This window comes from Melanerpes formicivorus, unplaced genomic scaffold, assembly GCF_026170545.1.
Source record: "Melanerpes formicivorus ecotype bairdi unplaced genomic scaffold, bMelFor1.0.p_v2 SCAF_193, whole genome shotgun sequence".
NCBI lineage: Eukaryota > Metazoa > Chordata > Aves > Piciformes > Picidae > Melanerpes > Melanerpes formicivorus.
The window spans coordinates 254,259-277,040 of record NW_027142545.1 but is presented as its reverse complement, the minus strand read 5'-3'; the positions used below and the strand labels follow the sequence as shown (position 1 = coordinate 277,040).

The 22,782-nt window shown below is 62.1% G+C and overlaps 1 protein-coding gene across 1 annotated transcript in view; it reads left to right on the top strand.

Moving 5' to 3' along the window:
* The first annotated feature begins 3,512 nt into the window (after positions 1-3,512).
* Positions 3,513-22,782, top strand: part of LOC137457709 (hydrocephalus-inducing protein homolog) — a 63,312-nt gene continuing 44,042 nt past the window's right edge. The window contains exons 1-16 of the mRNA XM_068169553.1: positions 3,513-3,632; positions 6,428-6,544; positions 7,993-8,127; positions 9,187-9,386; positions 10,747-10,871; positions 11,555-11,756; positions 13,084-13,243; positions 14,683-14,782; positions 16,524-16,642; positions 17,291-17,514; positions 17,641-17,708; positions 18,828-19,063; positions 19,676-19,776; positions 20,519-20,654; positions 21,311-21,475; positions 22,148-22,300. Of these exons, the coding sequence (XP_068025654.1) occupies positions 3,513-3,632; positions 6,428-6,544; positions 7,993-8,127; positions 9,187-9,386; positions 10,747-10,871; positions 11,555-11,756; positions 13,084-13,243; positions 14,683-14,782; positions 16,524-16,642; positions 17,291-17,514; positions 17,641-17,708; positions 18,828-19,063; positions 19,676-19,776; positions 20,519-20,654; positions 21,311-21,475; positions 22,148-22,300 (2,361 nt within the window). The remainder of the gene's footprint in view (positions 3,633-6,427; positions 6,545-7,992; positions 8,128-9,186; positions 9,387-10,746; positions 10,872-11,554; positions 11,757-13,083; positions 13,244-14,682; positions 14,783-16,523; positions 16,643-17,290; positions 17,515-17,640; positions 17,709-18,827; positions 19,064-19,675; positions 19,777-20,518; positions 20,655-21,310; positions 21,476-22,147; positions 22,301-22,782) is intronic.

The window sequence follows — 22,782 nt, the reverse complement described above, 5'->3', positions numbered from 1 at the left end:
GCTCTCAGCTCAAGCACGCCGGTGCCGGTGCAGGTGCCGGTGCCGGTGCCGGTCAGCTCTGGAGCCACAATGGCTGCAGAGTGCAATGGCTGCAGGGTGGCAACTTTGCCTGAGCAGGGGCTCTTGGAGTCTCTGGCTGTGGTCAATGTCTGCTCTCCCTCAGCTGCTGTTGCTGCTGGGAGATGCTCTGCAGGCACCCCCAGGGCCTTGTCCCCCAGGGCTGCACCAGGGACCCTGATGGCTTCTCCAATCTGTCCCTCCTCCAGCTGGACCCAGAAGCCAGAGGTAGCCTCAAGGACCTGCAGGTGAAACTCAACCATGTCCTGGAGGAGCTGAGCAGAATCTTTGCCAGCAGGTACACCTGGCTGAGAGGAGGTGGGTTTGGGGGTCAAGGAACTGCAGCTGGCGCCTGGCTGGGGCCTCTGCTTGGCCAAGCAGGTCCTGGGCATGGCTGTGGGAGATGCTGAGCTGACTGAGCACTGTGCTCCCCGGTCTCCAGCCACGCCTGGAGGAGTGCTGAAGCAGCTGGGTGACATCCTGAGCCAGCTGAAGGAAGGGCACTGGCAGTGTCCCTGCCAGCACCTGCAGCAGTGCTGCACAGCATGCTGACCGTGTCCTGCAGCCCACCATGGGCCTCCTGGGCAGCAAGGGAGTGTGGGGCCAAGAGGAACACAGACATCTCTCAGCGACCCTGACCCCCCCTGGGAGTGTGGGGGACCTGCAGGCTCTGTAGTTCCTTTGAGCAGTTTGACAGAGTCAGGTTGCTGCTGAAACCAAGCAGACCTTTAGCTGCCAGGGGCAATGCTGCCTGAGCAGGGGCTCTGGGAGCCACTCTGGGCTGTGCATCCTGCAGTGCTCTTCCCTCTCTGAGGTGAGTGAAAAGCAAGACTGCTTCGTAGGGTGAGTTGTGTCTGAAAGAGCATAGAAGGGCTGAGGTTGGAAGGGGCCTCAGAGACCAACCTTCCCAGCCTGGGCAGGGACAGCTCTCAACTGGACTCAGCTGCTGGAGGCCTCATCCCAGCTGGCCTTGGACACCCCCAGGGACGAGGCAGCCACAGCCTCCCTGGGAAGCCTGGGAGCAGCCTGCAGCCTCGGGGTGCCGGTGGGTGAGAGACTGGAGGGGAGGCAGCAAGGGGCACTTGCAGCACAGGAGGCCAGTGGCAGCCTGGGCTCAGCCAGGGCAGCAGGGCCAGAGGGGCAGGCAGCCGGTTTGTGTCTCCTGGGGCAGCAGGAGCTGTGTGGGGGCTCCCCGCAGGAGCAGCTTGGCAGCCCTGGGGCCCGAGAGGCTTTCTGGGCCTGCCCTGGGGGAGCTGGAGCAGGGCTCCACAGGCAGCTCCCCTGTGGGCTCTGGGCAGCCCTGTGCCCGCTGGCTGCCGTCTGGTCCCAGCGCTGGGCACTCCTCTCTTTGTGCCGCGGTTGCCAGGGGGCCGCTGGGTGGCCTCAGGCTCTGTCGCTGTGGCAACCAGGCACAGCCCGGCCGCGACTGTGTGGCAGTGGGATCGCTGCTGGGTGCTGCTGGGTCCTGGTGGGTGCTGCTGGGTCCCGTTAGAGACTGGTGCCGGCCCCGGGCCGAGGTGACGATGGCTGTGTCCCCTCCCCAGCCCCAGCCCGGGGGGACTTTGGCTGCTGAGCTCAGGAGGGAGGGCTGGGAGCAGGGCCGGGCAGGGAGGGTGGAAGCCTGAGCGCCGCTGTCCCGCACAGCAGTGCTGAGGCCATTGCCGGCACCCAGCTGCTGCTCGGGGCAGGATGGGAGGCAGGAGGTTGCCCCTTAGCCAAGCGCAGGTTCTTGTGCTGGGGGAGAGCCCCCTGGAGCTGCAGCACTTGCCATGCTGGGCACCCCCGGAGGAACTGGAGCCCCTTCTCCCTGCCCCCACAGCTGGACAAACTGCTCCCTGAAACACAAAATCCCTCTGGGTCTTCTTTGTTGCCATGGGATGCTGCTGTGTCTGCCTCCAGGCTGGGACTAAACGCGGAGGGGAGAGAGGCTGCCTGTCTCCCTGCTGCCAGTCTGATCCTCCTTCCCTTGCACCTGGGCTTTGGGATGTCTTTGCCTTCCGTTTTCACCTCTGCTGCCCCATCTGCAAGTGAGGGGTGAGAGGATTTCTCCTCTGCCTAGCAAACGCTGTGCAGGCTGAGGATGAAAGATGCAGCAGCTGCCTAGGTAGCAGAGACTGCAAAGCTCCCCCAGCCCAACTCTCCTTTCCTTGCATTTTAAAACCCTAGGGGATTTCCTGAGAAGCAGCAATTCCTGCATCTCTCTCTTGAAAATCCAGAGGCTGGACGGCTTCAGGAGGCTGCAGGTAACTCAGGACAGGTTGTCCAGCCTTGCCTCTGAACTGAGGGATGGGAAACAACTCAGTGAAGTCCAAGCTTCACCAGCACGGGGTCCCAGGCAGTGCTGCAGCAGGGCAGCCGCTGGTAATGTTCCCTGTCCTGGCAGCCAGCAGTGTGTGTGTGTGCTGGGGAGCCGGCACCAGGCTGAGCCTGCCAAGGTCAGGCTGGAGGCTGCATTCCTGCTGCTGCTTTTGGTCACTTCCCCTTCTGCAGCTGGATGCCTCTGAGCTGAATGTTTCTGTTCTTCCAGAGGCTGGGCCCCAGTGTGGGGGTGGGGCAGGCACACTGAGAATTATTTGCCCAAGAAGGTTTGGAGGATTGAGATGAAAGCAGCTTGGTTGGGACTGAGGTTTCCTGAGCGTTTCAGAGCTCTCAGGGAGGCTCCAGGAAGGCAGCTGCTCAGGATGTGACCATCAACAGCCTGTGCTGGACACTGGGAAGTGCTGCTGCAGAATCTGCAGCTGGCTCAGCAAGGGGGAGAGGATGTTGCTTAGGGCTGCTGGCAGTGCCTCTTGTGCCAGCTTGGCTGTGGATCACTGGTGCCCCTCAGCAGAGTGGAGCTCACTGTTGATAGCTTTTGGTTGATGAAGAGAGGTGGTGGCCATGCTGCTGAGTGGAAGAAGTTAACCTGGACCTGCTTCACTCAGGGGGACCTGTTAAGCCATGCTACTTGTAGGCTAAGGAGGCTGGAGAGCCTCTGCTGCTGTTAGGATGAAGCCTTAAGTGGCCCTGCTCTCACCCCTGCAGCATTTCTTGCTGAGCTGCTTCCTCGAGTGGTTTCCTGCTTTTCTTTCTGCTGCTACAGCCTCTGGAGTGCCTGTGGGGAGCCTTGAGTTTGGGTGTCAGGGAGTGAAGAGCAGGGCCCTCATTCTCCATGGAGAAATGCTGGTGGGCACTGTGGTAGTTGTGTGTCTGGAAGGAGTCATCTTTGCTGGCTCATTTCTGTCCCTGAAGCCAAGCAGAGCAGCCCTGAGCAGCTCTGCTGAGCAGCTCTGCTTCTTGCCCAGGGAGTGGAGCTCTGTGCTCCCCGAGGCAGAAACAGCAGCAGGGCAGCCCAGGTGCTCTCCCCTGGGGAAGGATGCCCCAGCCTGGAGACACTGTGGAGCCTTTGGCTTTGCTGGGAGTGGGCTTCTGGCTTTTCAAAGGTCTGCTGCTGCTCCTTGCAGGTGAGCTGAGCCATGGCCACTGAGCAGAACCAGCGCTCCAGGAGGCCCTCCAAAATGCCTGAGGGGCTCCAGGGCACAGTGGCAGCACCTGGCCACCTGAAGCCAGCCAGAGAGGCAAAGCAGCCTGGAACTGTAAGTAGCTGCTGTGGTCAAGAAGGAGCCCTGGGGCAGGCTGCCCAGAGAGGTCCCAGACATTCCAAACCCACCCAGATGTGATCCTGGGCAAGCTGCTCTGGCTGACCCTGTGTTTGCAAGAGGGTTGGACTGGCTGAGCCCCAGAGGTCCCTTCCAACCCCCACCCTGCTGGGATAGCCTCCATGGAGCACAGATCCAGCCCTGCAAACAGTGGAGTCAGGGCAATTCTTCCTTCCTCTCCATCCATGTCCCCTTTGCTGACTGGAGCTGCCCTGCTGCTGAGGGTCTCTCAAGGAGATGTCTCTGTGGAGGGCTCTGTGAGGCCAGGGCAGAGAGAATGAAGGAGAACTCAGACTTGGAGACACTCCTCTGCACCTCAGCCCTGGCACAGGGCTGCTTTTCTGCCCTCCTCTGCCTCCCCCAGCAGTGCCAGCTCCACAGGGCAGGCTGGGGAGCCTGGGCCAAGGGCAGAGCTGGGGCAGCTCTGAGCACTCTTGCCCTGCTCTCTTCAGAGCTCCCTGCCTCTAGCCAGCAGCACTACAGAGGGAACAAGTGCCCAGAGAGCAGCAAGCCCCAGGCATGCCCCAGCAAATCAGGCAGCAGCTCATGGGACAGAGCCCCTTGCTTGGAGCTGCTCTCTTCTGATCTGCCTCAGGAATGCTCTGGGGTGAAACACTGCAGCAGGTCCCTCAGGAGGCTCCCAGGACTGGCCTGGTAGCTCTGACCACAGATTACTCCTCAGTGACACTTGGACAAGAGGAGCAGAGGGCTTGCTGTGGCTTGTGCTGGTGGTGTGTGTTTCAGCTGCCTCCCTCCTCCTTCCTGCAGGAGATGCCTGAGCTCATGGGGCAGAGCCTGGGTGGCACTCAGGAGAGGAGCCTGCCCCAGATCATCCAGAGAGGTGGCAAGGCTGAGGAGAGGAGGCTGCCCCAGCTCAAGCAGAGGCTGGGCAGCATTCAGGAGATGTGGCTGCCCCCAGTCTCCACCCAGAGGGGCAGCAGCCTGGAGGGGAAGCTGCCCCCAGTCTCCACCCAGAGGGGCAGCAGCCTGGAGGGGAAGCTGCCCCCAGTCTCCACCCAGAGGGGCAGCAGCCAGGAGGGGAAGCTGCCCCCTGTTCCCAGGAGGGGCAAGCCTGAGGCCAGGACCCTGCCCCTGATTCCCCAGCCTGCAGACTCCAGTGAGGCCTCCTGTCCAAAGGTAAACTTTTCCTGCCCTGTTCCTTGCTGTTGGCTGAGGCATTTGGAGAGGAGCCTGCTGGTGGCAGGCCTGCCTCCAGCTTCTCTCTAGAGCTGGCTGGCCAGGGCCTGCTGTGCTGTGCAGCTGCTGGCAGTGCTGAGTTCCTCCTGCCAGGAGAAAGCTCAGCCATTGCTCCCTGCTGAGCTGTTCAAGTCCTGAGCTGTGCTGCAGAAGCTCTGCTGCAGCTGGGGGTGTTCCTGGAGCTGAGCCCCTGGCACTCAAGCCCCATGCAGGGGGCAGGCTGGGGCAGGACACAAGGGCAGGAGCTTGCCATTTGCCATCCTCCTGCTGCCACAGGCAGCTGCTGCTTGGGGTGGTCGCTGCCAAGGGCCTGGGGCTGGGACTCCTTTGCTGCTGCCAGCCTTGGCCTTGGAGGGCTGAAGGCCTGCAGGAGCTGCTCAGCACTGAGCACACTCAGCTGCAGTGGTGCTTTGGGGTGGAGTAGCAGGGTGGGGCCCTCCCAGGGGGCTGGCTTTGCAGGCTGCAGGCTCCTGCCAGCTGCAGAGGGGCCTCAGCCCCTGGCTGTGCCTTGTCTGGCTCAGTGTTTGCTGCAGCTGTGCCTCAAGCTGCTTTGCTGCCAGAGCTGCTGGCCAGAGCACACAGCCCCGAGGGCAGAGCAGGGAGGGAGGCTGCTGAGCAGCAATGGCCAGCAGCACACCTGTGACATACTGCTTGAGGGTTGCCCTGGCCAGCCCGGGAGGTTGGGAAGCCCTCAGCTGGGCACCCAGAGAACTGGCAGCATGCTGCAGCTGCTGGCTTCAGCCTGGCCATGGCTTGTGTGGAGCAGCAGGAGAGCTGCCTGGGGCTGTGGAGTGGCAGCAGCACAGCTGGGAGAGGGGAGGCAAAGGAGGGAGGAACTTTCTCCTAGCAGTGCCTCTGCTCTGCCAGCATTTGCTGCTTGTGTGCATTGCCAGGCTGCTGCTGCAGTGGAGTGGAACAAAAGCAGCAGCACCAGAGCAGGACCAAAGAGCCACTGAAAGCTCCTGGCAGAAGGAGCTGCCAAGTCCAGTCCTCCTCCAGCTGCCCAGTGCTGCAGAGAAGGGAGCTGAACCTTGCCAGCACTCAGCTCTCCTTGTCCTGCCTTCCCTCCTCTGCTGCTGTTCTCTCCTTAGCAGCTCCCAGGCTTTACACTGGCAAAGCTCTTTGGGGCTGTGTGGGCCTCGGCCTCCCTGCCTCAGAGCAAAGATCATCCCCAGAGTGTTTCCCCTGGAGCCTCCTGTCCATTGCTGGCCCTCAGCTGCTCCATGAGTGCTGCCAGCACTGTCAGGGAGTGCTCTGGTGCTGTGTGACCACAGCAGCACAGGGCTGTGCCCCGTGTTTGGGAGAGGGAACCTGGAGAGACAGCCCAGGAGCTGCTTAGCCTGAGCCTGCTCAGCACAGCCCAGCTCCTCTTGAGCCACCCAGGAGCCAGGTGGGAGAGCTTCTGCTTGCCCAGGCTGAGCTGGGCAGAGGGACTCGCCAAGAGGCTGGGCTGGGCTGGAGAGCAGTGTAGGCTTCTTGCTCAGGAGTCCTGCTGCCAGCAGCTGAACCTCTGCCTGCTCTCTGTGCACCCCCAGCTGCCAGCTGCCCTGCAGCAGAGCTGCTTTGAGCCTCTCCCAGCAGAGGTGCTCTTCCAGAACTACCTCCCCCACCAGGTCTACAAAGCGACGCTGGTTCTGCGCAACAAGGGCAGGGTAAGTGCTGGGGGGTGGGAGGAACCTGCCCTCTCTGGGCATGCTGTCTCTGACACTGCCATGTGCTGCTGGGAGCTAGCCCAGAGGAGCTTGCCTAGAGAGCAGCCTTGCCTCTGAAAGCCCTGGCTCGCTGAGAATGTGGGGGGCTCTCCAGTTGTTCTCTCTTCTCGTGCTGGAGCTCAAGTGTGCACCACAGCCTGAGGGCTCCTTGGTTAGTCTTGGCTTTGGGGAGGGCATCTCCACCTCTCACAGCCTGCTTAGCTGCTTCTGCAATTCACTGGCAGAGCTCAGGGGCTGTCTTCTCCACTTGATGCTGGGACAAGGCCTAGGGAGGGGCTCCAGGAGAGGTGTTTGGAAAGAGCAGTGGAACAGACTGATGGAGCAGCAGCAAGGGGAGGCCTTGAGCTGCCACTTGGGGTCCTGCTGAGCTTCATTCAGCACTGCTGGGGCTTTTCTGGAGCTCTGCTTTCCCTTTGGAACACCACAGCACATCCAGAGCCATCTCCTCCTGAAGGTCTCCACCTGTGCTTGGAAAGAATTGGTGGTGCTGAGGAGATTGCCCAAAGAAGTGGAGCAGGGAAATGCTGCCAGATGCCAGCAGTTTTGTTCCTGTGGCAAGGGGAACGTTTGAGACTCTCTGGATTTCAGCTGGGGAAACATTTGCTGGAGTGGGGCAGGTGCCCAGGGCAAGCTGGTGGGAAGAGGCAGGAGGGAGGAGAGGAGCTGGGTGCAAAAGGGCTCCAGGAGAGAAGCCTGTGCACACAGGGGCTTCTCTTGCCAGGCAGCAGGCAGGGTGCTGGAGGCAGAGAGGGCTCAGCAACAGCAAAGCCTCCTGGAAGCTGCTGCTCTGCAATGGAGAGCAAGATGGGAAGGGGAGAGGAGGGCAGCTGGGAAGGCAGAAGCAGCCTGCATGAGAGCAGGGGAAGGAGCTCCTCCCCACACCTGCCTCTTGGGGGAAACAAAGGGAGAACAAAAGCTGTGGGGGAAGAGCAAGAGCAGGCCAAGTGTGTCCTGAGAGAAGAGGCTTTGCCAGGGCTGTGGCTGGAAAGAGAAGGCCCTTTGGCAAGGAAGGCTGCAAAGTGTGGTCCCTCTCAGTTACTGCTGGGGAGAACAGAGCCACTCCTGCTCTGGTGCCTGGCTTGGGAGTGTTGGCAAGAGGCCCCTGGGACATTGGTGTGCTCCACACTGACCCCAGACACTGTGCTGCTCTTTCCCCTTTCCTCATTAAAATGGGCCTCAGTTTCTCCTTTCCTCTGGCTCTGCTTCACAGCAGGGCTTGGGCCTGCAGCCCATGTCCCAGAGCTCCTTTGCCCAGGCAGCAGGCACTTGGCTCCAGCCTGGTGCTCTGTGCTGGAAGTGCCTTGGGAAGGAAGGATGCAGCTGGCCATGGCCAGGTTTCTCCTCACAGTGCCACAGGTGGCAAAATCCCAGTTGTGTCTTCCCTGCAGGTTCCTCAGTGGGTGAAGGTCATCCTGGAGACCTCTCCTTACTTCAAGTTGCTTGGCCCCATGGGTGTGAGGCAGAAGGTAGCACCTGGCATGGCCTCTACTTACCGCATCCTTTTCACCCCCGAGGAGCACAAGGTGAGGCTGCAGGTCTCAAGAGGTTGCTGCCTTCAGTGGAAGGTGCAGCTGCAGGGCTGGCTGCAGAGCAGGGCAGCTGGGCTGGCCTTTGAGGAGCTCTCCTGCTTTCAGGAGGCTTGCACTGGCTCTCAGACCGGGAGAAAGCCTTTCCCATGCTGGAGATGCTGCTCTCCTGGGCAGGAGGCACTTGGGTGCTGCAGGGCTCTTTCTCCTTGCTGGGGCTCCTCGGGTGACCTTCCTTGGCTTCAGGGTGAGGCTTGGGGGCAGCCTCTCAAGGTGCTGCTTTCTAGGCTGTGTCCACTGCTGCCTCCTCATGGCTTTACTGCCTGGCTGAATCCAAAAGTCTGTTCAAGAGTGACCTGTGGCTTGGAGGAAGCAAAGTGGGCCTGAGCAGAGTGTGGAGCAGCACCTTGGCAAACTGCTTTCACCTCCTGGCTGTCCTGCTGGCCACAGCAGGCAGACAACAGAAGCTGAGCTCTGGAGCCAGCATTTTTCGTGCCTGCTGCTTCTCAGAGTCATGGAATGGTGGGGGCTGGGAGGCAGCTCTGCAGCTCACCCAGCCCAACCCCCCTGCTGGAGCAGGGACACCCACAGCAGCTTGCCCAGGATGGCAATGTCCAGGAGGGTTAGGAAGCTCTCCAGAGGAGGAGACTCCACAACAGAGGCACAGCCTCATTAGCAGGGGGGGTGGACTGGATGATCTCCAGAGGAGCCTTCCAAGCCCCACTGGTCTGTGGCTCTGGGCAGCTCTCTGGGCAGCTTGGCCCAGTGCTCCAGCACCCTCCCAGCCATGCTGTGGGTGCTGGGCACACAGAGCTCCTTGTTTCTGTAGCTGCTCCAAGCCATGCCCGTGTTCCCCTGCAAAATGGGGGCAGGGGGTGCTCCCACAAGGCTCAGCACAGAGCATGGGGTGCTTCTAGAAGCATGGAATTGCTTTGGTTTGGTTGGCAGAGTTCTTGAAGATGCCACAGCTGGCAGGCAGCCAGAGCCCAGCAGCTTCCCTTCTGCCCCGGGGCCGGCACTGCCTGCAGCCTGCTGAGGCTCTTCCTTTCCCTGCAGGACTACTGCCACCAGCTGCTGTGTGTCACCCAGAGGGAGGAGTTCCCTGTGCCCATCCGGGCTGTAGGTGCCCAGGCTGTGCTGGACTTCCCCCAGCAGCTGCACTTCTCCCTCTGCCCGGTCAGGCACAGCACCCAGAGGACTCTGCTGCTGCGCAACCTGGGCCAGCGGGAGGCTCACTACAGCCTCAGCACTCAGAGGTGAGGAGCTCAGCATCCTGCTCTGCTCTGCAGGCCAGGCTTGGCCCGGCCCTGGCTGCTTCCTAGGCTGGGATCTCCTGGGCCAGGAGCTGCCTTGCCCTTTGCAGCTCTGCAGGCCAGGTTTCTGGCTGGCAGGAAGCCAGGGGGAAGCTCTGAGTGCCAGCAGCTCTTCCAGCCCTGTGCTCTCCAGCAGCCCTGCTCTGGTGGCATTGCCAGCAGCTGGGCTCTGCAGCCTCACTGCAGGGAGCTGGGTGCAGTGTGGTGTGGGGGGGACCTGATATCATTTTCTCCTCTAGGCCCTTCTGAGGGCTGAATCTCCTCAGCACTGAGCCAGGAGCTCTCTTTCTGATCCCGGGGGGTTGCTTTTCCTTCTGCTGTCTGCAGTGAAGGGAGCTAACTCCACTGGGTGTCTGGTCCCCAGTGGTGTTCCCCAAGGCTCAGTGCTGGGGCCAGTTCTCCTGGACATTCTCTCAATGCCCTGGGTGAGGACATTGAGGCTGCCTCAGTCAGTTTGCAGACAGGCCCAAGCTGGGCAGCAGTGCTGAGCTGCTTGTTAACCTACAGAGGCACCTGGCCAGGCTGGGTCAAAGGCCAAGCCAATGGCATGAGGTTCATCAAGGCCAAGTGGCAGGTCCAGTAGCTGGCTCACAGCAACCCCCTGCCACACTCCAGTCTGGGGGAAGAGTGGCTGGAAAGATGCCCAGCAAAGACCTGGGGTGCTGCTCAACAGAGGCTGAAGCTGAGCCAGCCTGTGCCCAGGTGGCTGAGCAGGCCAACAGCATCCTGGCCTGGGTCAGCCGTGGTGTGGCCAACAGGAGCAGGGCAGTGTACCCCTGCACTGGGTACTGGATTCACAGCCTGAGTACTGCAAGGACTTTTGGCCCCCTCACTACAGGGAGGACATTGAGGTGCTGGGCTGGCTCCAGGAAGGACAACAGAGCTGGGGAAGGCTCTAGAGCAAAAGTCTTGTGAGGAGCAGCTGAGGGATCTGGGGTTGATTTAGCCTGGAGCAGGCTGAGGGCAGATCTTCTGGGATCCTTCAGCTCCCTGACAGGAGGCTGGAGCCAGGCAGGCCTTGGGCTCTGCTCCCAAGGAACAAGTGATAGGCCACGAGGAAATGACCTCAGTTGTGCCAGGGCAGGTTTGGGCTGGGCCATGAGGAACCATTTCTGCCCCTTGGGGGTTGTCAAGGCCTGGCCCAGGCTGCCCAGGGCAGTGGTGGAGTCCCCATCCCTGGGGGGTTGGTGCGGTGCTGAGGGCCAGGGTTTGGTGGTGACCTAGCAATGGGAGCATGGTTGGACTGGAGCTGAAAGGTCTCTTGCAGGCTCCTTGCAGCAGCCCTGCTGTCTCTCTCTTGCAGCCCATTCTCTGCTGAGCCCTGTGTGGGAGCTCTGGGGGTCGGGGACGCCGTGCAGGTGGCTGTGGAGTTCCTGCCGCTGCGGAGCGGGGAGCACCGCGGGGTCCTGAGCCTGCACTGTGACTCAGGTCAGTGCTGGGCACTGCCTGCCTGCACTCTGTGTCCTTGGCTGCCCCTGCAGAGGCTCAGCTTTGGTTCCCAGCCAGTGCTGGGCCTGAGGGGTGACAGGAGGAGGGCAGGGCTCAGCCAGACTCTGTGGTGCCCAGGGCCTCTGGCACTCCTCTGTCCCCTGCTCTGCTTCTCCCTGGGCTGGCCTCAGACCCTTTTGCTGCACTCTCCTCTCCCCATCTCCATCCCACACCTCACAGCTTCAGGACTAAAAGGCTCTTGGGCTTGGGCAGGAAGTGCTCCCTGCCTCCTTGGAGAGCTGTCAGATTTATCCTGGGGCAGGAGAAGCCCAGCTCAGGCCCCAGGAGAAGTGTCAGCCTCCCCAGGCCCTTGAGGAGTAAGTGGGGAGCCAAGGTGTGACCTCCAAATGCTGCCCACAGCCTTGGCTCAGCAGAGCTGATGCAGAAGCAGAGCCTTGCTCACAGATGCCCTGGGGGTGTGTTTCCTCTGCCTGCAGCAGAGCTTTGCTTTGTGCCTGTTGCTGCCCTTGGCTCCTGGGCAGCCTGCTGTGCTCCCTGGGTGCTGCTGTGGTGCTGCAGCCCTGCAGCGAGCACTGGAGCTGTCTGGGGCTGGTAGAAAGGATCCAAATGCTCCTGTAGCTTGCAAGTGAGATGAGCAGAGACTCCCCTCTGCTTTCTTCCAGGAGAAGACATTCACAGCAGCCTCAGTGGCACAGCTGTGGATGTGAACATCAGGCTGGACAGGAGCTCCTTGGCCATGCAGAAGACCTACCTGTCGCTGAGCACCCGCAGCACCCTGCTCATCCACAATGGCAGTGATGTGAGAGCTCACTTCCAGTGGAAGGCTGCTGCTAGTCAGGAGGAGGAGGAGCAGCAGCAGCAGAGGTGGGTTGGAAAGCTGCACTGCAGGCAGATCCCTCTCCAAGGGTGACACTCAAGGCTGGCCTCCAGGGCTCTGGGTGCTTTGCAGTGGTGGAGGCCAGGAAAGCCCCCACAGCACCAAGGCCTGGACCCCTGGGCTTTGGGGTACTGGAGCTCAGCACTTCCCTTCCCAGCTGCATCCACACTCCAGCTGAGGATGGTGTCTTGGGGAGGAACTGCAGGGCCTGGATTTCCCCAGAGAGCAAATTGCCTTTGTGGGGGCACAAAGCACTGAGGTGCAGAGATCTCTGGGCTCCAGAGGGTCCACGAGGCTGAGGCAAGGCTCAGTGCTGGGCTGCACTGAGTAGCAGCACTGAGCACAGCTGCAGGCAGCACAACTCTGCTGCTACTCACTGCAGCTTCTCCTGCTGCAGCTGGCACAAGCTGGCAGGCTCCTTTCCCAGCCCTGTGCAGGGCAGAGTCCTTCAGGGGCCCGGAAGGTTGAGGCCATCCTGCTGCAGGCCGTTAACTGCCTCCTGCTGTCCCAGTTTCCAGCACCAGGAGCTATTTCCAGCCTTCCTTAGAGGCTGAGCAGAGTTGGGAGGTGGAGGGCTCTGCAGGGAGGGTGGAGCAAGGCAGCCCTTGGAAGCCCCCTTGGCTTCCAGCACCTGTGTCTTTGTGGTGGTGGGAGATGGGGCAGGCTCTCCAAAGGCTGGCTGTGGGGAAGCTGGGAAATTGCCACATCAGGCAGCAGAGGAACACCTGGAGCCCAGGGGCTGAGCTGGGAAGCACACTGCAAAGCCTGGGGGAGCTGGGGAAGCCTTGGGTGTCCTTCCAGCCCCGGGGGCATGGAGGGAGCTGCAGTTAGTCTGAAGCCACAGCTGGGGAGGAAAGTGCCTTCAGCTGGAGGGCTCTTCAGGGGCTTCTGAGCAAGGCAGCTTCAGTGGGGCTGGGCCAGCCCCGGGTTGCTCTCTGGTTTGCCTTGCCCAGTGTGTGGCTGCTGTGCAAGCTCAGGCTGTGCCAAGAGCAGCCCTGGGCAGCTCTAGGGGAGGAAAAGCCACTGGAGGCTGCTGCTGCTGGAGCCTCCATCAGCTGTGGCAGTGGCTGTGAGGCAGGAAGGCTCTGGGGGGGCTGCTGGCTTGCACAGAGCTCTTCAGAGCTTGCAAGCATGGAGTGCAAGTGGGCAGGGAAGAGGCAGGGGTGCTGGGCTGGGGCTGGGAGCCGGGGGCTCGGGGGCAGCCCCTTGCTGTGCCGCTGCTGTGCCTCCCCGAGGCCTTCTGGCAGAGCCTCTGCAGGGCTGCTGCCGCTGCCCTTGCCTGATGGGCTGCTGGGCTTTGGCTCTGGGCTGCAGGCTGCAGGGGCAGTTCAAGCCACATCCCCCCGAGGAGCCCAGGAAGCAGCCTGCTCTCCAAGGACGCCGTTCCCGGCTCTCCCGCATCTGCCAGCAGCAGAGGGCGAAGGCGCAAGCAGAGGCCCTGCTGCGCTCCCAGATCTTCACCATCGAGCCGCTGGTAAGCCCCAGCCCAGAGCCCCCATTCCTCCTCCTGCCTGGGGGAGGTCCCTTGGCAGAGCCTGCCCCCGGCTCGCTGTGCCCAGAGAGAAGAGCTCAGGGCTGGAGCCCCGGGGGCGCAGCGCGGTGCCCAAAGCCTTTGGGAGCTGCAGGCTCCCGGCAGAGGGCGAGAGCCTGCTGGCAGCTGAGCTCTGCTGCCAGGGCTCCAACAGAAGGGCACTGCCTCAGCGTCCTGCCAGCCTTCAGAGGGCTCTGCAGGCTCAGCTGCAAGGCCATCCCCTCCCTGTGGGCTCTGGGGCTTCCCAGAGGCTGTCACAGCACTGCCAGGTCCCAACCCAGCTGAAGAAGGGAAGGAGAGGAGGCAAAGTTCAGCTGAGTCGTGGCAGGAGCAATCCCCTCCTGGAACCTGGGATGGCACCGGCTGGGAACCTCCCTCCCAGGGTCACCTCTGAGCCTGGGCCCAAGGCTGGCAGCTTGCAAGGGGCTTTGGGAGCTGAGGTGCCCCTGGGGCCAGAGAGCAGTTTGCTGCTCTGTCTCTGGCAGCCAAAGCCCAAGATCCTTGCCCCAAGCCCAGCCCTGCTGGCAGCCTTTGTGTGCTCTGAGGTGGAGAATGCTGCTGCCTGAGCAGGGCAAGATCCCTTCTCCTCTGGCAGGAAACCCTGCAGCCATCCCAACCTCTTCCTTCCTTTCTTTCTTCCCAAAGAGCTGAAATGAGTTTGCTGGGAAGGAAGGGCTCAGCTGCTCTTGCTGGTTCCTCCTGGAGCCCAGGGAAGGCTGAGAGCCAGCAGCAGCAGCACCACTGCACTGTCCCAGCACAGCAGCTGGCAGCAGCAGGATGGGAGCAGGAGGTTGTGGCAGAGCAGTAGGGCTGCTGGAGAGAGTGGGAGCTGAGCAGCACTGGGAGCATCCTGTGGTGTGTCAGAGCTGCTTTGGGAGTGTGTGCCAGGGCTCCTGCTTGGTGGCAGCTGCACTGCCTCTCCACAACCAGCTGAACCTGCTCTTGAGCTGGTGAGGGGCAGGCAGGTGAGGGGCAGGAGTCTGGCTGCCCCCAGTGCAGGCTCCTGGGGCTCCAGGTAAGGATGGAGGGACACCAAGTGTAGCCTGGCCTCAAGCCCTGGGAGTGGAAATCTTTCCTCACTGGCTCTGGGGATGTTCCACACTGGGCTCTGGGGCTGGCTAGAAGTGGGCTGCTCCATGGCTCTCTCCCCTTCTGCCTTGCCCAGCCTTCTCAGGCTCCTGCTTTCCCAGGCTTCCCTCCCTTCTGGAGCAGGTTCCCATGCAGAGCTGTGCCTGTGTCTGCCTCTCCTTCCCCAGCCCAGCACATGTGGTGTTTGCTCCTCGCTCTGCCTTGCTGCTCTGAAGGGAGGCTGCAGGGCTGTGGCTGCAAACCTGAGCTGCAAGCTTTGGAGATCAATGGTTTGCTGCCATCTTCTCTTCCAGGAGGGAGAGGTGTGGCCAAACTCCTCAGCTGAGATCCAGGTGACCTTCAGGCCCCAGGCAGCCAGAGTCTATGAAGCAAGGCTCTACTGTGCCATCTCAGGTACAGCTTCTTCCTGCTGCTCTCTGCCCCAGGCTGCAGGCCAGGCCCCAGCAACCTTCCAGCCCCCTGGCTCCTGCTCTAGCTGCTAGGAAGGGTCAGTGGCCAACAGGACCCGTGCCTGCTGTCCCTGTGGCTCCCAGCTGCTCTCCTGGCCAAGGCCAGGGCTCAGGACACTGCCTCTGGATCCCAGATCCCACGGGAGGCAGGGAAGGGCTCAGGGTTCCTGCCCTGGGTTTGCTCTGCTGGGAGGAGGCTGTGAAGGCTGAGGAGCTACAGACCTCAGCAGCTTCAGTGGCCCCTAAGCCCCTCCAGCCCCTTTCCCTCCCAGAGGAGTCCTCCTTGCCTGCAGGCATCCTGGGGCTCCTGAGGTGGTAGGAGCTGAGTTCCAGAGTGCTCCCAGCCCCTGGATCTCCTCCCCCTGAGTGCGGGGTGCCCTCCCCAGGAGCATCTCTGGCCAGCAGCTGCTTCTCCCTGCCTGGGCATTGTCCCCTGGCAGCTCTGAGGCTGTGCTTCCCCTGGGTGGCATTGCTCAGGGCTGGCTCTGCTCAGCAGGAGAAGGCTCTCCCTGGCAAGCTGAGCCCCAGCAGCCTGCTGGCTGAGCTCTGTGCTGCTGCTGTCTCCCTGCAGTGTGCTCAGGCTGTGGGTGGCAGCAGCCATCCCTGCCCCCAGCTCTGCCCTTCCAGAGGTGGTGGCTTTGCTGTGCTGGCCCAGGGCAGGGAGTGCTTGCAGCCAGGTTCAGGCTTCCTTGTCCTTCCTCTCCACCTCTGCAGGGTGCTGCTCAGGCTGTGTCTCAGGGGTGGGAGCTTGCTGCAGGCTTCCTCCAGGGAGCCTGATGCTTTGCCTCAGCTCCAGAGCCCGTGGAGGTCCAGCAGCCCAGCTCCCATTCCTGGAGGGTGCTGAAAGCACCAACCCTGCTCTGCTGCTTTGTTGCTCTCCTTCCTGCCCCAAGCCAACAGACACCCATGCCAGGGATCAGCTTTTGACTTGCCCAGCACTTGGGCCTGCTTCCCTTGGCCAGTGCCACCTCCAGTGCCAGCCCAGGGCTTGTGTTCCCCAAATGGCTTCCTGCCCCAGCTGCACTTGTCAGAGCTGGGCAAGGGAAGGCTTGCTTGCAAACCTTGCCAGGGCTGAGCTGCTGCCTCTGGGCCTTCTGCTCTGCTGAGGGAGATGTCCATCCCTGGCAGCAGGGCTGGATCTCCAGGAGAGGTTTGGCATTGCAGAGCAGTAGGAGAGCTGCTTGCACACAGCCCTTGAGCTGCTCTGGGGCTCTGGGAGGCAGAGCTGGGCAAATGCTCTGTGTTGGCAGAGAGGAGCCTGCTCCTGCCAGGCCCTGCTGGCCCTTCCTCTCCTGGGGCTGTGCAAGAGGAGCATTGCAAAGCAGCTGCTGCCCTGTGCTCTCAGGCTGGAGTCTGTCCCAGAGGCAAGGTCCCTGAAAGAGGAGCCCCAGGAGGTTTCAGTGGGGAGTCAGTTCCTGTTGCTCCTTGATTCCTCCAAGCCCCTTGGCTGCCCTCCTCATCCCCCTAGAATGTTTGACCCTGAGGGTGCTGAGAGCCTGGCCCAAAGTGCCCCGGGAGGGGGCAGGTTTCCCCTGCCTGGAACCACTGCAGCTCAGGTGGTTTGGGGCTCAGAGCCACCTGCTCTGCTTGCAGCTGCTCCTGCTGAGGGCAGGGGGCTTGGGCTGGCTGCCCTTGGAAGGTCCCTGCCCCCCTCAAGGCCTCATCCAATGGAACTCTCTCCCCAGGCCGGGAGGCCAGGCTGCCTCTGCACATCCAAGGGGAAGGCCGAGGGCCCTGGCTCTGCTTCAGCCTGGAGCAGCTGGACCTTGGGCAGGTGTTGCTTGGCTCCACCAACAGCTATGTGGTGAGCAGCAGGGGCTGGCAGGGCTTGGGGGGAAGTCCCACTGTGGGCACAGGCTGGGAGAGTTGGGGCTCTTCAGCCTGGAGAAGAGAAGGCTCCAGGGAGACCTTAGAGCAGCTGCCAGTAGCTGGGGAGGGACTTTGGAGAAGGGCTGGGAGTGCCAGGGTGAGAGGGAATGGGGTGAAGCTGGAGGAGGGCAGCCTGGCCCTGGAGAGAAGGAAGAAATTCTTTGCAGTGTGTTGGGGGGGAGGCACTGGCACAGGTTGCCCAGGGAGGTCATGGGTGCCCCCTCCCCGGAGGTGTTCAAGGCCAGGCTGGATGAGGCCTTGAGCAGCCTGGGCTGGTGGGAGGGGTCCCTGCCCATGGCAGGGGGCTGGAACTGGATGAGCTTGAAGGTTCCTTCCAGCCCAACCCCTTCTAGGATTCATTCTCTCCAGTTCTGGCTGCTTTGCATGAACCCCCCACAGGCAGAACTGTCCTTTGGTTTCTGCCAAGCAGCAGCAGGCAGCAGCTTCTGCCTCTCCCAGCTGTGAGGTGTCTGACCAGGACACACATCAGCCTGCTGGGAGGGAGAGAGGGAAGGAGGGAGAGAGGGAAGGGAGGGAGGGAGGGAGGAAGGCTCCTCAGGTGTTCCCATTGGATGTCTTGCAGGTGACTCTGCACAACAAAGGAGCCATCGATGCCTCCTTCAGCTTGGTCCCTCCAAGTACAGCTCTGGGCTCCTGCTTCAGCTTCTCCCCCTGTCAGGGCCTGGTTTTGCCAGGTGGGTCCCAGGGTGTCCAGGTCTGCTTCTGTCCCAGCAGCCTGGGGCACTTCAGAGAAGAGTTCAGCTTCCGTGTGGAAGGATCCCCTGAGCCTGTGACCCTGACTGTCAGGTGAGAGGCTGCTTGAAGCCCCTTGTGCTGTGAGAGCAGCTTTGCTGCATGCCAGCAGCAGTGCAAGCTGCAGGCTCTGCAGTGCTCTGCAGCCAAGCCAAGGCCTCCTCTGCTGTGTCCCCACAGGGGCTGTGTCTCTGCACCTTCTCTGCACTTCGATGTCCCTTGCCTGCGCTTCGGGGACGTCTCCTATGGTGAGTGTGGCCTGGCCTTGGAGCACAGCCTGAGGGCTCTGCAGCCCCAGAGTGCAGCCTCAGAGCCTCCAGCACCTGTGGCCCTCCAGAGCAGCCTTCAGGATGTTGAAGCAGGGCTGCAGGTTGCTCAGGCAGTGTTTTGCCATCATGAGATCCAAGAGGCCCCAGGGACTAGCAGCCGGGGTCTTGTGGTGTCCCTCATCAGCCCCAGGCTGCCAGTCCTTGGCAGCAGGATGGCTGTGACAGTCCCAGGAGGGCCCAGGGGCTGGGATTGCAGGAGAAGGGAGTTGAAGCTGTGGACTAGCCTGTGCCTGCTGTGGCTCAATGTTGTTGTCAGGCCTGGACACCATTTCCACCCCCACCCCCCCGAGCTGTAGTGTCAGATGTTCATTGGGGCTGGGAGGGCCACTGGGTTTCCCCTGCCAGGCAATGTGGCCAAGGAATAGCTCTGCCTCAGGCCCTGGTGTGCTCAGAGCCCTGGGCTCCTTCTCCTTGCCCAGCAGAAGCCCAGCTCTGCTGCCTGAGATGCAGATTCTGGTGCTGCAGTTCAGTCTGACAGAAGGCTTTGTCCTGAGGGGGTCTCAGGTGTGCATGGGAAGCCAGTTCTGGGCTGCTTGAAGAGCCAGGAGCAGCCTGGCCAGGATCCCTCTCTGTTTTCCTCCTGCTGCTGGACTTGTGAGAGAACTGCTGGCCTTTGCTGAGCTGCATCCTCCCCTCCCTCCATCCCTGCTCTGCCTCTTGGTTTCCTTGTGAAGAGCCAAAGCAAGAGGAATGCCAGCAGGCAGAACCAGGGGATCCAAGAGGAGGAGTGTCCTCATTAGCTGCTGGCATGGCTGAGGCCTTGGCAGCTGAAGGCTTCCCCCATGCCCTGCTGGCCACACTCTCCTGAATGCAGCCCAGGAGAGCCTTGGCCTTCCTGGCCAGGAGGGCAGCTGGCTGCCTGATGGGGAATGAGTTGTCCCCCAGCAGTGCCAGCACAGAGCTGCTTGGCTTCCCCAGCAGCTGTAGCTCCGAGTGAGGAGAGCCCAAGCCCCAGTGCAGTCTGAGCATGCCAGGCTCTGGGCAGCAGGAGGCAGAGGAGCTGTGTGCAGAGGTGCAGAGCTGTGTCCTCTCCCCTAGGCTTCCCTCACAGCCTGTCCTGTCGCCTCACCAACGCCTCCCCGCTGCCCCTGGCCTTCGCCCTCCGCCTGCCCGGGGATGGCACAGCAGAGCCCAGCGTGCCCAGCGCTGCCCAGCTGCTGGACAACTCTCTCCCCTCCTGGAGGAGGGCAGCCACGGGGCTCCCCAGGCCCTGTGAGTTTACCATCAGCCCTTGCAGAGGCACCATCTGTGCCAAGAGCTTCGTGGACATCCAGGTAGGGAGCGGTGGGGCCAGAGGGGCTTCGGCAGCTGGGGCTGAGGCTTCCCTGCTCTGGGAGAGGGCTTCAGTGCTGCTGGCTGGGAGGGGGAGGCCAGGCAGAGCCCTGCAGCAGGGCTGGCCTCTGGGACCTTCCTGAAGGAGCAGCCTTTGGATTCTGCAGGCAGAAGCTGCAGCTCCTGCCCCACACTTGGATTCCCTGCAGTCATCTCAGTGGCACTGCAAAAGCTCTGGCAGCTGAGCAGCTTCTGCTGGGCCAAGCTTCTGCAGCAGCTTCCCACTGCACAGCTGGAGTGCTTCTGCTGGAGTCAGCAGCTCTGCCCTGCACTTGTGCTGCTCAGTGAAGAGCAGAGCCTGGGCCCTTAGCTGCCAGGCAGTGCTGAGCACAAGATGGCTCTGCTGGTGCCTGCATTCCTCTCACACAGGGCCTGGCAGCTGCCAAGGACATTTCTCCAAGCAGCTCTTGCCAGCAGCCTTGTGGTGCTGCCAGAGCCTGTGCTCTGCACATGGAGCAGCAGACCTAGGGCAAAGCCCTCCCTTTGCTTCCCAGGGCATGGCAATGGCAGGAGAGCAGCTGTGGGAAGTGTTTGGTGCTGTGCTCTCCCCCCAGGTCACCCTGTGCTCCAACACCCTGGGCACCTACAAGCTGGCACTGGTGGTGGATGTGGATGGTGTGGGCCAGGAGCTGCTCTCACTGCCCCTCACAGCCAGGTACCAGCACTTTCCTTGCAGCCCTTTGGCTCTCCTGGTGCACCCAGCCCCTGCCATGGGGTCTGCTGGCTCCAGCTGCACAGGAGAAGGCTGGCTCCAGGAGCTGCTTCTGGCCAGCCAGAGATGGGAAGAGCAGGCTTTGACAGCAGCCACCTTGAGGAGCATCTGCCCAGAATGGACAGGCCTGGCCCTGAGCCCTTGCCTAAAGGGCACAGCAATCCTGTGAATGATTGGCACTGCCCCTCCCCTGGCACAGCCTGGAGCCATTTCTCTTGTCCTCTCCCTTCTTCCTTGGGAGCAGAGCCCAAGCCCCAGCTGGCTCCAGCCTCCTTTCAGGGACTTGTGGAGAGCCAGGAGGGCTCTGCTCTGCCTCCTCCTCTCTAGGCCAAACCCCCCCAGCTCCCTCAGCTGCTCCTCCCCAGCCCTGTCCTCCAGCCCCTTCCCCAGCTCTGTTGCCCTTCTCTGGCCCCACTGCAGCCCCTCAGTGCCCTTCTTGGAGTGAGGAGCCCAGAGCTGCTGCCAGGATGTGAGGTGTGGCCTCAGCAGTGCTGAGCCCAGGGGGCCAATCCCTGCCCCGCTCCTGCTGGCCACAGCACCGCAGGTCCAGGCCAGGCTGCTGGGGGCACTTTGCAGCCTCTCTGCCCCAGGCAGCTGTGTTCTGCTCCCTGCCAGGCCATCTCAGGAGTCAGGAAGCCTCTCCTCTGCCAGTGTCTCCATTGCCTTTGGCCCTCTCTCTGCCCAGGTCTGTGGCTCCTGCTCTGCGAGTGCCCAAGCCCGTGGTGACCTTCGGCCGCTGCTACCTGCAGCTCCCTGCCCAGCAGCTGCTGACCCTGGTGAACGACAGCGACCTGCCAGGCTGCTATGCACTGCTGCCTCAGGTTGGCATCACCCCCACCTCCTGCCCCCAGGGCTCAGCCAGGCTGTGCTGGGGAGAAAAGGCCTTTGGGAGAGAGAGACCTTGATGCTTTCCAGTGCGCTGAGAACAGGACCCAACCCGAATGGGACCTTAGGGAGCAGGGCAATGGGAACCCTCCTGCAGAGCAACCTTGGGCAGCCCTTTGGGAAGCACTTTGTGCTCTGGGCTCTGGGGTGCTGTCATGCAGGAGAGCTCAGAGGGTGGGAAAAAGCTGCTCTGCCAGCCCAAACGTGGCTGCTGGGGAGTACAGCAGCTTTGGGAGCCCCTGAGGATGCTGAGACTGTCCAAGGCTCCCTGCTTGTTTTGTGCCTTCCTGCCAGGCCGGGCTGTGGGGGGCTCTGAGCTGCCTGGGGCCCTGCCAGGCCGGGCTGTGGGGGGCTCTGAGCTGCCTGGGGCCCTGCCAGGCCGGGCTGTGGGGGGCTCTGAGCTGCCTGGGGCCCTGCCAGGCCGGGCTGTGGGGGGCTCTGAGCTGCCTGGGGCCCTGCCAGGCCGGGCTGTGGGGGGCTCTGAGCTGCCTGCTCTAGGTGCAGATGTCCCTGCTCAGTGCAGGGGCTTGGAGTGGAGGAGCTTGAAAGGTCCCTTCCAGCCCATGCCATGCTGTGCTCCTCCCCCTTCCAGGAGCAGCAGGAGGAGGCTGCTGTGCTGTACTCCAGCCCTGTGCCCTGTGGCATCATTCAGCCTCACAGCTCTGTGGAGATGCCCCTGACCCTGGTGGCCCAGGCGCTAGGGAGCCAGGACACTCCTGCCTCTGTGGCTGTCTTTGGCTGTGCAGGACACCCCCTGGTGAGTCTGCTCTGTGCCCCAGGGCTTGCTGGGGCCTGAAGGGTAGAGGGCTGCTGGCAGGGCCGAGGGAACTTGTGCCAGAGGGATCCCTGGCAGCGGGTGGCGGCGAGAGGAGAGGCAGGGTGGTGCCCTCTGGGCTGGTGACCAGCGTGTGCCACAGCAGGGCACTGGGGACAGGGCAGATGGGCTCATGAGCCAGCAGCCTCCCTGGCTCTCCTCCTCTGCTGTGAGGAGAGCAGCAGCAGCTGCTGCTCCCGTGGGGCTCCTGGGGAGGAGCACCCAGGGACAGCCCAGAGTGCTGCTGAGGCAAAGGCTGCCTTGGGAATGAGCTGAGAAGGCTCTGCAGCAAAGGGATGGCTTGGGGCAAGCCTGAGCAGCAGCAGGGCTGGAAGCAGGCACAGGGCACAGGCAGGAGAGCTGCTGCTGGCACAGCAGGCTGGGCAGGCTGGTTTCTTTCCCCCTGACAACAGCAGCTTGTGGCTTTCAGCTGGGCTCCCTCCAGAGCCCACCCTTGCTGCAGGCCTCCTGGGTCAGGCTTCCAACACTGCCAACTGCCAGCAGGCAGAGCTCTCTCCTGTCCAGGAGCAGCCTCAGAGCTGTCTGACCCTTGCCAGCCTTCCCTAGAGTGTGGTTTTTTTCCTCTCTCTCCCCCCTCCCTGCTTGCTGGAGCAGGAAATCCACCTGGTGAGCATTGGGCAGGGCCCAGTTGTCTCTGTGCAGCCCCAAGAGATCAACTTTGGCAGCATCCCAGTTCTGCAGGACGTCTCCCGCAGTCTGCAGCTCTGCAATCAGAGCCCCATCCCTGCAGCCTTCCAGGCAGAGGTGGTGAGTATCTGGAGAGGCTTCCAAGGGAAATGGCTGCTCTGTGGCCACCTGGGGCTTGGTTTGCATCTGCAGCTTTCCCAGCTGGCTGCCTGAGAGAGCAAGCAAGATGTTCCACCCCCAGGTGGCCAGAGGAGCCTGGCTCTGGGGGCAGGTTCAGCTGGGGCAGCCCTCAGGAGAACAGAGCTTGAGGAGATCTTGGAGCAGCAGTGAGCCTGGAGCCTGTTTCCAAGCTCTCCCTTTCCTTTGTGGAAGCTCCCTGGCTGTGGGAGTCATGGTTTTGGAGCTCTGGGATCACAGAATGCCTTGGGTTGGAAAAGACCTTTCAGATCCTCCAGGCCAAGCCTGAACCCAGCACTGCCAGCTCAGCACTGAACCGTGGCCCTCAGCACCACAGCTCCAAGGCTTTGAAATGCCTCCAGGGATGGGGACTCCACCCCTGCCTTGGGCAGCCTGGGCCAGGCCCTGAGAGCCCTCCAGAGGAA